The sequence below is a fragment of the Diabrotica undecimpunctata genome, chromosome 5 (genome assembly GCF_040954645.1).
Source record: "Diabrotica undecimpunctata isolate CICGRU chromosome 5, icDiaUnde3, whole genome shotgun sequence".
NCBI lineage: Eukaryota > Metazoa > Arthropoda > Insecta > Coleoptera > Chrysomelidae > Diabrotica > Diabrotica undecimpunctata.
In genome coordinates, this window is record NC_092807.1 from 122,272,217 (window position 1) to 122,285,560 (window position 13,344).

Sequence of the window (13,344 nt, forward strand, 5' to 3'; positions counted from 1 at the left end):
GGCGTCGAAACAAAAAAAAAACACAAAACAAAAAGGATAATGCAGAGCAAAGTAAAAGAGAAGCTGTTATGGGTATATGGGAAAGACATTTTAAGGAACTAATAAACGGACATATTACACAGGATTTGAGGACGTAATAATAGAAATATCTGGTGAAAAAGAGATTAAGAGTATAATGAGTCTCAAGATAAGACTGGGAAAATCGAAATATTTGCAGAAATACTATTAGAAATGGAAGTGAAATGCTTCAATAAAGGGTATATAACCTCATCAAGAGGATATGAGAAGATATAGATATACTGAGAAATTGGACTAAGGTTTTTATTATGGCCTACATACAAAAAGGGAGATATATTATCATGTTAAAACTACAAAAGTATCGCTCTGAGGGATACCTGTTATAAGATACACCGCCGCCAATTAGAAATATCTCGAGAACTAAAGGTAACTGAATCATGAAAATTGGAATGAAAGGGTTTTAAAGAGTGAAGTGAACTGTTTAATGAAAATATTTTCATATATTTCCTACTTCCAGTTATACTGGAAGTTGCTTACAACTTCGTTTTTATTTTTAATAGGACACCCTGTATATTTTTCAATTTTAGAAATATTCACGGTATTTTGAACATTTTATTAATAATTTATAATATAGACCCATTAATAATTTCTGGTAATACTTCCCTATACCTACAATGGTTTTTATATGAAAATTGAGACATTTGATTTGAATACATATGAATAGACACTTTTATAAATTAAATCACGCATTCTGGGGACAAAAATAAATTGATTGAATCCAACTTACCTTTGTACAAAAGAGTACACAAAAAAAGTTACAGCCCTTTGAAGTTATAAAATAAAAATTGTTTTTTTGCATTATCTCCTAAACTACTTGACATTTTGTAATAAAAATAGACACATTACTTTTTTGTTCTGAAAGCATTTTTCATATAAAAGAAACAACAAAATCTAAGCGTACAGAAAAAATTTAAGGGGGGTGTGCAGCCCTAAATCCCCCCAAACTTTTGAGTACGTTCAAATCCAATAAATTTTGTGGCATCATTAGTTTAACACATTATTTTTAAAATTTTTTTGCCTCATCACTTTTTTCAAAAAAGAGTTTTTATTGAGTTACGGCCCTTTTCATTAACTTTTAAAAAATTACGTGCAACTAAAGAAATGGCTTAAATGAATTAACAAGTACAAAAAATATCTATAACCTCTATAAATATGATATTACAATAAATGTTCAAAATGACCCCCATTTTCTTCAATATACATTCGGTATCGTTTTAATAAGGAAACCCGAATGAGCTGAAAAATCATATTTTTCTGACGAAATTGATTTCCAGCTTCAATTATTCTAACCCTCAATCGTTGTTCGTCCTCTATTGTTACAGAATACACTTTCTCTTTCATAAACCCCCAAAAGCAAAAGTCCATGGGGTTAAGACCTGGACTTCTGGGTGGCCAAGAAATAGGTGCGTCACGACCCCTTCCAATCCACCGACCAGGATACTGCCTGCAAAGGTATTCTCAGACTTCATTACTGTAATACGGTGGAGCACCATCTTGTAGAAACCACATATTTTGCCTTATTGCAATATTCATTTCTTCCAAATACTCTTGTAAATCGTTTGCCAAGAACTGCAAATAATTATCACCATTTAAATTGTTGGGAAGAAATACTGGGCCTATTAGATTGTTATCCACAATTCCTGCCCAAACATTAACTTTAAAAGTCCTTTGGTGATGAGTCGTTTTTTTGGCGTGAGGATTTTCGTCAGCCCAAATGTGCTCGTTATGATGGTTTGTTATTCCATTTCTACTGAAGGTAGCCTCGTCGGTAAACAAAATATTTCTAATGAAATTAACATTTCGAATGTTTTCCATTAATAACCAATCGCAAAATCCAATCCTTTTAGGATAATCTTCAACCAATAACTCTTGAACCGTTGTTAAGTGATAGGGTTTAAGAAGCTGATCCTTCAAACGCCTCCAAACCCTTACGTGAGGAACATTTAGTTAAGCAGCTAGGTATTACCCTTGCACTTGTTCCAGGGACTTCTTCAATGATTTCTAAAATGTCTTCATCAGTTGTATCCATTATTGGACGACCACTATTGCCAGCAACTTGCGGTTGGAATGTACCCGTTTCCCGTAAACGACTATCAATGGTGAGAAATAATCGTCTATCGAGTGTATTTCGATTGGGATATTTTACTGCATAACGCCTTGCGGCTGCTGCACTATTTCCTTGACATTCACCTACGATATTCCCGATAGTTTATTGAAGTCATAATTTAATTTAACAAAAAAGTTTTAAAAATAATGTGTTAAACTAATGATGCCACACAATTCATTTGATTTGAATGTACTCAAAAGTTTGGGAGGATTTAGGGCTGCACACCCCCCTTAAAATTTTTCTGTGCGCTTAGATTTTGTTGTTTCTTTTGTATGTTTTGTTTAGAACAAGAAAGTAACGTGTCCATTTTTATTACAATATGTCAAGTAGTGGAATGCGTGATTTAATTTATGACATACCTTTTTGAAACACCCTGTATAAAGTTCAATATTGTCAAATGTAATTTGAAAAAAAGTTTAAATTCCTAAGTAACTTATTAACTATATATAGTTTTATCGTTTACGGTGTAAAGTTGCCTTTTTTATTATACAGTGTGCTGTCAAAATTGGCACAAAACCGGCATCCTAAATTTTCGCCTAATTCCATTTTTTTTAATGAGAAACCCTGTACCTATGTGCTAGTGAGAAACATATTCTTCTCACCCTTATATTTAAAAATGAGAGAACGTCGAGAAGAGTCCAAAAATAAAAAAATATACAGGGTGTTTCATAAAAAAAAGAGAAGTTTGTTCCACTCCGTAAATATGGGTGGCCCTATACATTTGAAAATATTTTTAGAGGATGGTCCTATTTGCGTTCCAACTTTTACCTAAATATTTTTTTTCGTATCTCTTACGACGAATGACTAATGCCGAACCCTGTATATAAACGAAACGTTATACCAAACATTAAAATATGAAACGATGGAAAAGACAAAACTTTAAAAAGTTTCTATAGTAAAAATTGGAATCAAAAAATTACTAATGAAAAGATATAATCGTAACGAATATCAATAATTTCTTGCTTACCCCACTCAGTAGTCTTGGATTCTCCTTAAACTTCTCTTCGGCTTTTTCAGGTCCTCCAAGTTGAATTAATAAAGTCCTGAATGCTTTGTCTGTGGGTACGAATACTGTATAAGGGCCCGTTTCGTTTAAAATGGTATCCAAACCTGACTGTCTTAAAAATTTCGACATAGCAAACAAATTATTTTTCTTTAAAATTTCTGGTAGCTCAAATGAATGTTTTTGATTTTCCGGAGAGCTAAAGGTTTCTTGAATGGGAAATAGATTTATTGGAGAGACACTTTGTTGAACTGTGATTTCTGTAGGATTAGGTGTTAGTAAATTCTTATTGGGAGCTGATTGAACAGTGGAAGCTTGATTAAGTAGGTCGTTTGCCGAATTGTTCAAAATATGTGGAGTCCGCGTAGACTTTTTTTGTTCAGTTGTTGTGCTAGAAAGAAAATATGTGGCTGGAGTAGAAGAAGCTATTATTTTGGTTCCTATGTTAGTTTGTAAAGCGGGTACATCACTTTCCTCGTTTTCGTAAGTTTGAGTATGTTGGAAAAAATTTGGTTCTTCAGTGGCAAAAGAATTTGGTGTAATGGTAGCATAAACTGGTTTTAATGTGGGAGAATAATTTGTTTTTAAAGTGGTTGAAATAACTTCAGGTTTTTTGGTTGTTGTTTTTGTTGGTTGTTTTAGATTATCAGGTAATTTTATCTCGCCCCTTTTTATCTTGCTTAAAATAGCATCTACGTCAACTGTTTTGTCCTTATCATTGCCTTTAACTCCTTGAACTTTTAAAGTTCCGTCACTTTGTTCTTCTAAAAGAACAAATGTTACCTTTTTCTGGTTGGGTAAATTTTTACCTATACTTTCTAAACCTCCACTAGCACCTGTTTTTAATAGTTCAAAATTTGAGGAAGGCACGCTTTTAGTAAGTTCATCTAATATTTCTTTTGGAGGTTTTTCAGTTGTGGTAGTTGTTCTTGAAAAAACTAATTTTTCTAAATCACTGCCAGGTTCTACCTTAACACCATCTGGTACTGAACTAGGATCTGATGTCCTAATCAGCTCAACCTTTTGACCGTTAGGGAGCACTATTTCTTCTATTGGTGTAGGGGAACCTGAATTTGGATTTCTAGCTTTTATTAGTTGTGCTTTTTGTCCATCTGGTAAAGTAATCTCTTGAGAAATATCGCCGAAGCCTTTTGATATATTTGGTATAGAATTAGGATCAGTGGTCCTAAAAATTTTGACTTGATGGCCACTCGGTAAAGTTACTTCTTCATCACTTTTATTAACGGGATCATCAGCTCGAATGACTGTAACTTTTTTACCGTCTGGTAAAGTTATTTCTTCTTCTTTTCCTCTTGGAAGTTTAGTTTGATCATCGGCAGGTATTAGTTGAATTTTTTTACCATTAGCTAAAGATATTTCCCTGGAAGACAAAACTTTTCCACTTTCATCCTCGGAATTTCTACCTATAGCTAACCTAAGTTGCTCTAGTAGATCATCTTTACGTATCCTCTGCGATTTATATTCTTTTTGGAGTTGATCTAAATCATCCAGAGATTGAATGGTTTTTACTTTAGATTGGGGTAGAGCAGTTGGCAAAAAACTTACTCCTGGAAGTAATTTTTCTATTTTCTTCGTGGTAGTTGGTTTAGGAGTAGTAGTGGTGGTAGTCGTTGTGGGGTATTGAATGTAATATTGTTTAACTGCTTGTTCAAATAAATTAACTTCTTCTGGATAAACCAATCTTGGTGCTGTCAGAGATGAACGTGGTTCTGAGGAAGATGTTTTATATAGTCGCTGATACAATTGTTTCTTTTGATTTCTTTGTTTATCGATAAAATCTTGATGTTCTTCCTGCGCTTTTTTAAGTGCTTTTTCATATTGCTTTTCAACGAATTGGTTATGTTTTTCTATTATTAATTGTTTCTCTTTTAACTCCTTGATTCGCTGTTTGTTTTTTTCTGGATCAAGTTGCTTAATTTGCTGATCAATAACGTCCAATGGATCCGGTGTTGGTCTTGGTTGAACAAATTGCGGCCCAAATGAAATTAACTGCCTAGCTGGTAAAAAATTTGTTTGTGTGTGGTGCTGAACAATTTTAGGAGTATCCGTAGGTTGTTGATGTTGACTTGGAAATACAACTTGACTAGACGCTGTTTGAGCCGTTGGTGGTGATATTTGTTGGAAGGTTTGTTGTGGTGTTGGGACTACATTAGAAGGTATCGATTTTAGTAGGGGTAAAGTGTTTAAAAACTCATTTCGAGCAAAATTCTCTTGAGTATTCGTAGGTAGTGGACTTTGTGAAACGAGCTGTTGTTGATTTACAAAGGGTTGGAACCTTTGTGCTGTTTGAAGATTTTGGCTGCTTTGAAAGTGCTGAGGTTGAAAATTTTGTCTGTTCTGTGATAAATCAAATCTATGTTGGTGTTGTTGAATGTCACTAAGTATCTGCCCTTGTTGTTGAGGTGAAAGTCGACTGGTTCGGTCTGCGTTGGGTGCGAACTGCTGAAAATAAAGGTTAATTAGTTTATTAGATTCTAAGATGTTTCCTATTTTAATTATTATAATTAGATAGATAATATCACAGAATATATAACGATGTTAGCATTTTTCACTTTTATGGGAAAAATGAACAATGTATAACTTATTAAACGGATATTTGTGAGAAAATATATACAAGGTAATTGAAACACCGTATTTATAAATACTTTGAAATTATTTAAGGTTAAATGATAAAAAAGTAGTGTTTTGGTGATTATGTTTACTAATTATGAACATAACAATAAAAATAACTTTTACAATTGCTTAATTTCAGTGAAATAACAATAATAACAATTAACAAAGTTAGTATAAAATTTGAGATTAGTCAAAGTTACATGTATTATTGTCTAAATAGTTTTCAATGTAAGTAGACTCACCGGCACAACATTTTTAAAATTCTTCTTTTTATTTTAAGATTAAGATTTAGGCTTTTAAGGTTAAGATTAAAAATATCAACAAAATTAAACATATTCTCGATATTCTAAAAAAACCTCAACATATAAAAGTTATCATCTTATTCTTAATTCTATATACAACTATGTTGCGCACTTTCAATTAATTTCATTCTTACTTTAGGTACAAAAACGGCTGCATCTATTGTTGTTTTAATTTAAAACGGAAGAAGGTACATAACAGATTTGGGGTTTCACATACTACGGTAGAATGTGCATTTGCACTTTTTATATAGACATTATATATTGTGCATCATTGATCTTATCCTACAATTGCAGTAAGCTATATTTTTAGTAATTTTCGAAAAAATGAATTACCGTGAAGTAGTAAAATTTCTGATTAACAACTTCCTTTCTTATTACTGCTCCCAGGTTGCGGCTCTTTTTTCATATTTTTTTTTATATAATTCTCTGAGTTTTGTCTCTGGTTTTTGTTTCAAGGAACGGCCCTATTCCTATAAATCTAAAGCTTCCAATAGGGATCAATTACTATAGAAAGACATTACACCCAACTTGTTTTATTGTAGTATTTGTAATATTATTCTTGCTGCTATAAAAGAGTTTTTCACATTTAATTCCTCGACATTGTTTTGATATTAATATTTTTTGTTGAGTATAATAAATTTATGTACATGAACACACTGGGAAGCTTGAAATCCTTTTCTTCTTCTAATATATTATTTATCACGTTTACGGTTAGATTTAAAGGTAACATTATCTGGTGTTGTCGCCCTAATGTCGGGTGACGGTTTACTTAGAGGATCTAAGCGAGAGCGCCCACCAAACTGGCGTGACGTGTAACATGGCAGTGACATAGCATGAGTGACATAAACATAAAAAGGCTGGTGAAATTCAAAATATCGCCCTCTGAGCAGAATATGAACAAAACTCGTCCGCAACGTCAGTTTAGGGTACTCAATTATTGGAAAGAGATGCAAGGGCATAGTAGATTTAATGTATTTAAAGAATTAAAAAATTCCAGACTTGTGTTCGAACAGATACCTGGAAATTTCTTGATTAATGAGATAAAACGAATATTAAATTCTGGACTGTCTTCCATATTTAAATTGTTTAACAAACGCACATGCAAAATGCAAGTAACACGTGGCAAAAAGTAGAACAAGCTCTAAACGACGTGGCTTAGCAAGCTGCATGACGCCACTGTCACTGTCATTTTGGTGTGCGCTGAATCATTCGTTTGCATTGGATACATTTTAAGTAACATGCTAGACGTGCGCTACTTGCTAATTGTCACTTGTCACGCCAGTTTGGTGGGCGCTCTCCTTAAACTAAAACAATTTTTTGCATACCAGGCTTGCATCGCAATAAATCAAAAATAATTGTCGAAAACATTCTATTATATCATATTATAAATATGTGGGTTATGTTTTATCACTATAAATTATTAAAACAGAAATCCTTTTAATTTCTATAAATATTTTTACGTTGCAAACATAATGCAGATACTTGTATAACTTTAATTACCAAATCATTTCGTTCATTAATCATTTAATAATAAAAGTTCAATTTTTGAGGGACATGCGGGAAGTACCGCGGGACAAAGCGCCAGTCTCGTCCCGTGTCCCGTCCCGTATGCATCTTAACATTCCGTATATGTATTTAGCACCTAGGACTTTTCTATTGGTCCTTTGCGGCACGCGGTCATGTTTCAACCAATAGGCGGCGAGGTGCCAAACACTTATATGGCATGCTACTTTGATGCGCAATTCATATGCGGAATGTTAAATATTCGTAGACCAAAAAGACTACTTTTTATTAAAATATTTGTATTGTATGATTAAAGAAAACTAAAACAATGCAATAGGAAATAAAACAAAATATATTTAAATAAATTATAAAAATCTTTAAATGGTTAAAATGTAATATTTATGCGAAATTCAATGTATTTGGCCATGTTTAGCTGCATTTGTTTGATTTTCTGCAATGTAAGATTGTGACGCCTTTTTAATCTTTTTTTTAGAAAGTTTATCTTTAGGTGGTCGTCCAAATGGTAGTCTTTTTGACCCTCTAGTAACTCCCTACTTTCTTCGGCTGATTGAAGAATTAGGATAATCTTTCGTGCAATAATTTTAACGTTGATGAATACGTTCCAAATGTAACATTTTTATCTTTAGTTTATTAATAAAATCTGCAAAAGAAAATTCTTGTAGTTCAACTGTTTCATTTTTGTTTAAAATAATATATTCTCTAACATTATTTTCATCGATATTATCAATGTTATTAATATAATGTTCTGTAATACTTTTACTGGATCATGCAAGTCCGTTATAAAATCAGAAAGGTTGAACTTTTTAGCCAAGAGCTAATTTAGCTACGTCGTATCGATCTTCAGGATCGCTTTAACGTTGCAAAAAGATTTATTAAAAAATGCAAAAAGCACCCAATCTTCCAATTTCGCAGCTGTAAAATTCTGTTGCTATATCGACTTCGTAAAGCACACTATTATTTTGCTCACTCGAAACTTTGTATACATTTTTAGAAAATTTAATTATATCTTCCTGTGGTAAATATCTAATTTTTTCTAATTGCCTTTTAAAGAGTAATCTTGGAACTGCATCTCTACTATTTGCAAAGTTTCGAAGCCGTCTTCTATATCTATAATATTCTTCTGAGGCATTACAGCTAAAGTAATATTTGACTGATAACATAACACAATAACACAAATATTAACACCAAATATTTGACAGATAACATAATCTTCTACATCCTTTACAATAATGAAATTTGAATAAGGAAAGATGCTTCATCTTCTATTAAATTTCCCATTAAAGAAGGTGAGTTGAAAGCATAAACTGTAAACCACCTGTCTGTATTTATAATATTGGTGGGTAAAGTACATTGATAGAATATTAGTTTTTCAAGAGATCGGGAATATTTTTTGTATTTTTAGAACGTATCTCAGCTAATAAAATGTCGGTTATATTATTCTTATCCTCAAATGTTAACAGTGATTGATTTCCAATGAGCCGAAAACAAAAAATAACATTATGAAATTCCGTATAATAGCTCGGAATCACGCAGAAATTGTAACTTTTAGAAATCTTATGAAATAATAAGTAACAATTAATTTGTCTTAATGGCCCCTCACTGGGCAAAAGAAACGATTCCATAATCTAGCGTAATGAAAGCTAGATTTAAAAATGGCTTAAGCACGAACTTTCGTAACAACTAATGATGTTATTGTTTCGTTAATCATAGGTTTAAAAAAGAGTTTGTAAAAATCAATGAAATCTTTTATATTATATTAAATGACTTTTACTAAGTTCCGTTAAGGATTTGAATTGTTATTAAATCATTAGTTTACATTTAAGTGCTAATTTGACCTTAACAAGTTTCTTGATGATGCCTTGTGACTTATTTTGAATTGTAGTTTATTTGATATTTCACTCATATTTTTTGTTTAACGACTGCTCTCGGACAATTTGTAAACATCGCAAATAAAAAATTCGATTTTTCTTCTTCTTGTAGTATACAAAAATATGCAATCCAAAATAAGTTTTCTCAATGTAAGTAAATCATTAAGCTCCATATTCATACCGATACGATACGATAATTAAATAATATAACCAATTACTTAATGATATCGGGATGAAAATCCCATTAAAAAAAAATGTCCAGTCGTCAGAGAGTTGACCCCTAAAAATCATACGAACAAGCTGAGTTTTGCAGAGGGTATTAATATTGGAACCCCAAAAAGAAGATGCAAAAAAGTTTACCATTTTTACCCCCGGGCTTCCCTCTAAAACCCATCTCGCAGGGGGGTAAAAACGCAAAAAATCGATTTACTAAGAATTTATAAACCGTAGAAAAAAATGTTTCAAATAAAAAATGTAGCTGAAATAATTTTAAACAAAAATGTTTATAATATTTTTTTGTGTAGAATGAACCGTTCTCTTAGAAACAACGCTTGAAGCAGCTGTCGATTTTGCATGTCAGTTGCGCGCGTGAAATCAATGCTCAATATAATTTGTATCAGCTCGACGGAAAAAATTCGATATCTTTTGATCCAAATGTCCTATCGCCAAAAATTAAGAGGCATTTTAAAGACAAAGAGTTCAGCTTTCGTGTGCGATTTTTGTATTTTGCTGCAAATAAACTCAGATTATATACAGGTGTTAAATAAATAAATGTGGCGTGATTTTTGCAATTTTTTATAATTTTCACGAGATCAATACAATCTATTCCTTTTATTAACTGACCACTAGAATTTTTTATTACTAAAGCCTAACCTTTAAAACCTATAGCATGAAATTTTAGTTTTGAGTTTTGGCAACAAATGTGAGACATTTGAAATAGGCTTAAAAACGCTTGATTTAATGTTTCATACAACAAACAATCTAAAACATATAAAACTTTTTTTTTTCAATTACACTAGTACGTTTTTTAAAAGAACCAAACTTCTGCAATAAACTACATCCAAAACCGTCTTCTTAAATGCATTTCTCGTGACGTATGATTTTATTCCCATTTCCCAAATATTGTATTAAATATAATAAAATAATATTGTATTTTGCCGCAAATAAACTCAGATTTTATAAAGGTGTTAAATAAATTAACGTGGCGCGATTTTTGCCAATGTTTACAATTCTCGTGAGATCAATAAAATCGATCACTTTCAGTGACCAGTTGTACTAAAATTTCCATTTTTAGAGACCAGTCTTTTTAAAAACGTACTATTATAGTGTAATTGAAAAAAAAAGTTTTAAATGTTTTAGATCGTTTGTTGTGTGAAAGATTAAATTAAGCGTTTTTTAAGCATATTTCAAATGCCTCACATTTGTTGCCAAAACTCAAAACTAAAATTTCATGCTATAGGTTTTAATGGTTAGGCTCTAGTAATAAAAAATTCTAGTGGTATTGATCTCGTGAGAATCATAAAAAATGGCAAAAATTGCGCCGCATTTATTTATTTAACACCTGTATATAATTTGAGTTTATATAATTTGGTAAACTTTTTTGCTTTTTTTCTGAGATCCCAAAATTAATATGCTCGAAAAAATTTAGCTTGTTCGTAAGATTTTTAGACGTTCAGTGGCATTATCGTCTCTGACGAAGTACCTAGACTAGCGCGAAACTTCATACGTTATACTTTTATACTTTATGATTTCTATATTTTTAAAATTGAATAAAATAATTGTATTTTTTAATTATATTTTAAGCAAAATTATATTATACTCATATAATTCAAATAATTATTATGTTTGCACTTAACGCCACCTGTTGACGTATTAACAAAGCATACTTTGTCTGACAGACCTGTTAAATTTAAACGAAATATTAGAATATAATAACATATAAATAAGTATTATTTGATAGTAAATTTATTCATTATATAAACTAAATATGTTTAAAAATAATAATTTTATTTTTGGAATTATTTTAAACTGAGAAATGTGTTAAAAATTTAAACAGGTGATTCAATATTGTCAATAATCGGATGACAGTTAAAAATAAATTGTGAAATTAAAATCTTTTATTGAGAAATATGTTTCTAGTTTTTACTTCTCATTTAATAAGGTAAACGTGAGGGATATGACGCGGTCGGGGATATGACGCGTTTTCAATATCTTTCAAATTCTGCATGCTCGCGCGCGAAAGGTTTTGGGAAACGGTAGTAGGTACCCACCATTGCCACCAGGTGAAGCATGTCTAAGTTAGTGTATAGCGATCCGTCGTGGAGGAAGCTTTGGTGTTGTGTACACTTTTGCAGGTAAACACCATAAAAATTTTATCTTAGGAATTTCAAAGTTTTGTAATTTGTCTTTTTTTAATTTTTTGTTGCTTTAGTGTATTCCACGTTGTTGCGCATTCTTTAAACTTAAGAACATGACTTATTTAGACACATAGCCCTTCTTGTTTACTATTTGTGTTTTTTGCTTAAAATGGCGTCGAGTAGGGGATATGACGCGTTGTTGTTGTGGTGGATATGACGCGCGTCATATCCCCCACATAAATAAAACATTTTTAATATTTAATATAGGACTTATTTTTCTTTTGTAGATATGCCTAGCTACAAGTGTAAGAACATGTGGGGCTGCTAGACTGAAGATAATGGGGGCTGCTTTCAAAGATGTTGCAGGTGGCTCTCCAGTTAGGGGTGCAGCTAAAAAATATGATATACCGGAAAACAAGGGATTTCAACCTGGCTGAACAAATGGGCCGAGTTTCCTACGGCCATTTCAATGTAGAGAAACGCAAAACAGGAAGGGGGTGGCTTAACGCATTTCTCAAACGGAAGCCATCATTGGCGATTCGAAAGGCCCAAGGAGTGTCTATGACCCGCGCGGATGACATGGTAAAGGAAGAAGTGAATGATTATTTCAATTTGTTAAAAAAGACGTTAGAATCGTTAAACCTCTTGAACAAACCCGGAAATATTTACAATGTAGATGAGTCAGGTTTGCAATTGAGCAACCCTCCACATGAAGTTATAGCGGCCAAAGGCAGCAAGGCTGTTCAAGTGCGACAATCAAAAGAGCAAGGAGAGACAGTGACAGTTGTTGCCTGTAGTAATACAGAGGGAAGTTTTTTACCTCCCTACGTAGTGTTCAAAGGTGTATACAAGCAACAACTGTGGCTAGATAATATGCCTAACGATTCTGAAGTCGTGATGGGTGAAAAATTAGCCTACATAAATGAAGTCATCTTTAAAAATTGGCTGGAAAACCACTGTATTCCAAGGAAGGCAGCTGGTACATGCCTATCACTGCTCGACGGACAGGGATCTCACACTAACTCGCCGGACATATTAGAGATAGCGCTGGAAAATGATGTCTACTTTCTTTGTCTTCCCAGTAACACGACTCATTACTTACAGCCTCTCGACCGATCGTTTTTCAAACCGTTGAAGGCGTATTACCGAAGTGCAGCTATCGAATGGGGAAATGCAAATCCTGAAAAGAAGATAGAACCCAAGCACTTCGGCCAACTTCTACAGAAAGCCTGGTCACAAGTAATTCTTATTGTAGGATTTAGCTGGAATTTATGCTGTGAGTACCTGATAGTACTAGGTGTCATAAACACTAATCAACATGTTATTATCGGTATTACCGTTTAAAATCTGCCAAAAACCCGAATTGTGTGTCATATCCCCTACGTTTACCTTATCTGTATTTTGTTAGTTATTTTTCATGTAGTTTTTAATTTAAACCTGCTTAGAGTAAATATATGATGACTAGAAACAA

General features: G+C 32.5%; 1 protein-coding gene across 2 annotated transcripts in view; it reads right to left on the bottom strand.

The window, feature by feature from the left end:
- The window catches only part of LOC140441734 (uncharacterized), a 102,614-nt gene that overhangs the window by 15,975 nt on the left and 73,295 nt on the right, over positions 1-13,344 (bottom strand). The window contains exon 2 of one of the 2 annotated variants that reach the window (XM_072532626.1): positions 3,153-5,651. In XM_072532626.1, coding sequence (XP_072388727.1) covers positions 3,153-5,651 — 2,499 coding nt within the window. The remainder of the gene's footprint in view (positions 1-3,152; positions 5,652-13,344) is intronic. The other variant, XM_072532627.1, reaches the window with a different exon arrangement.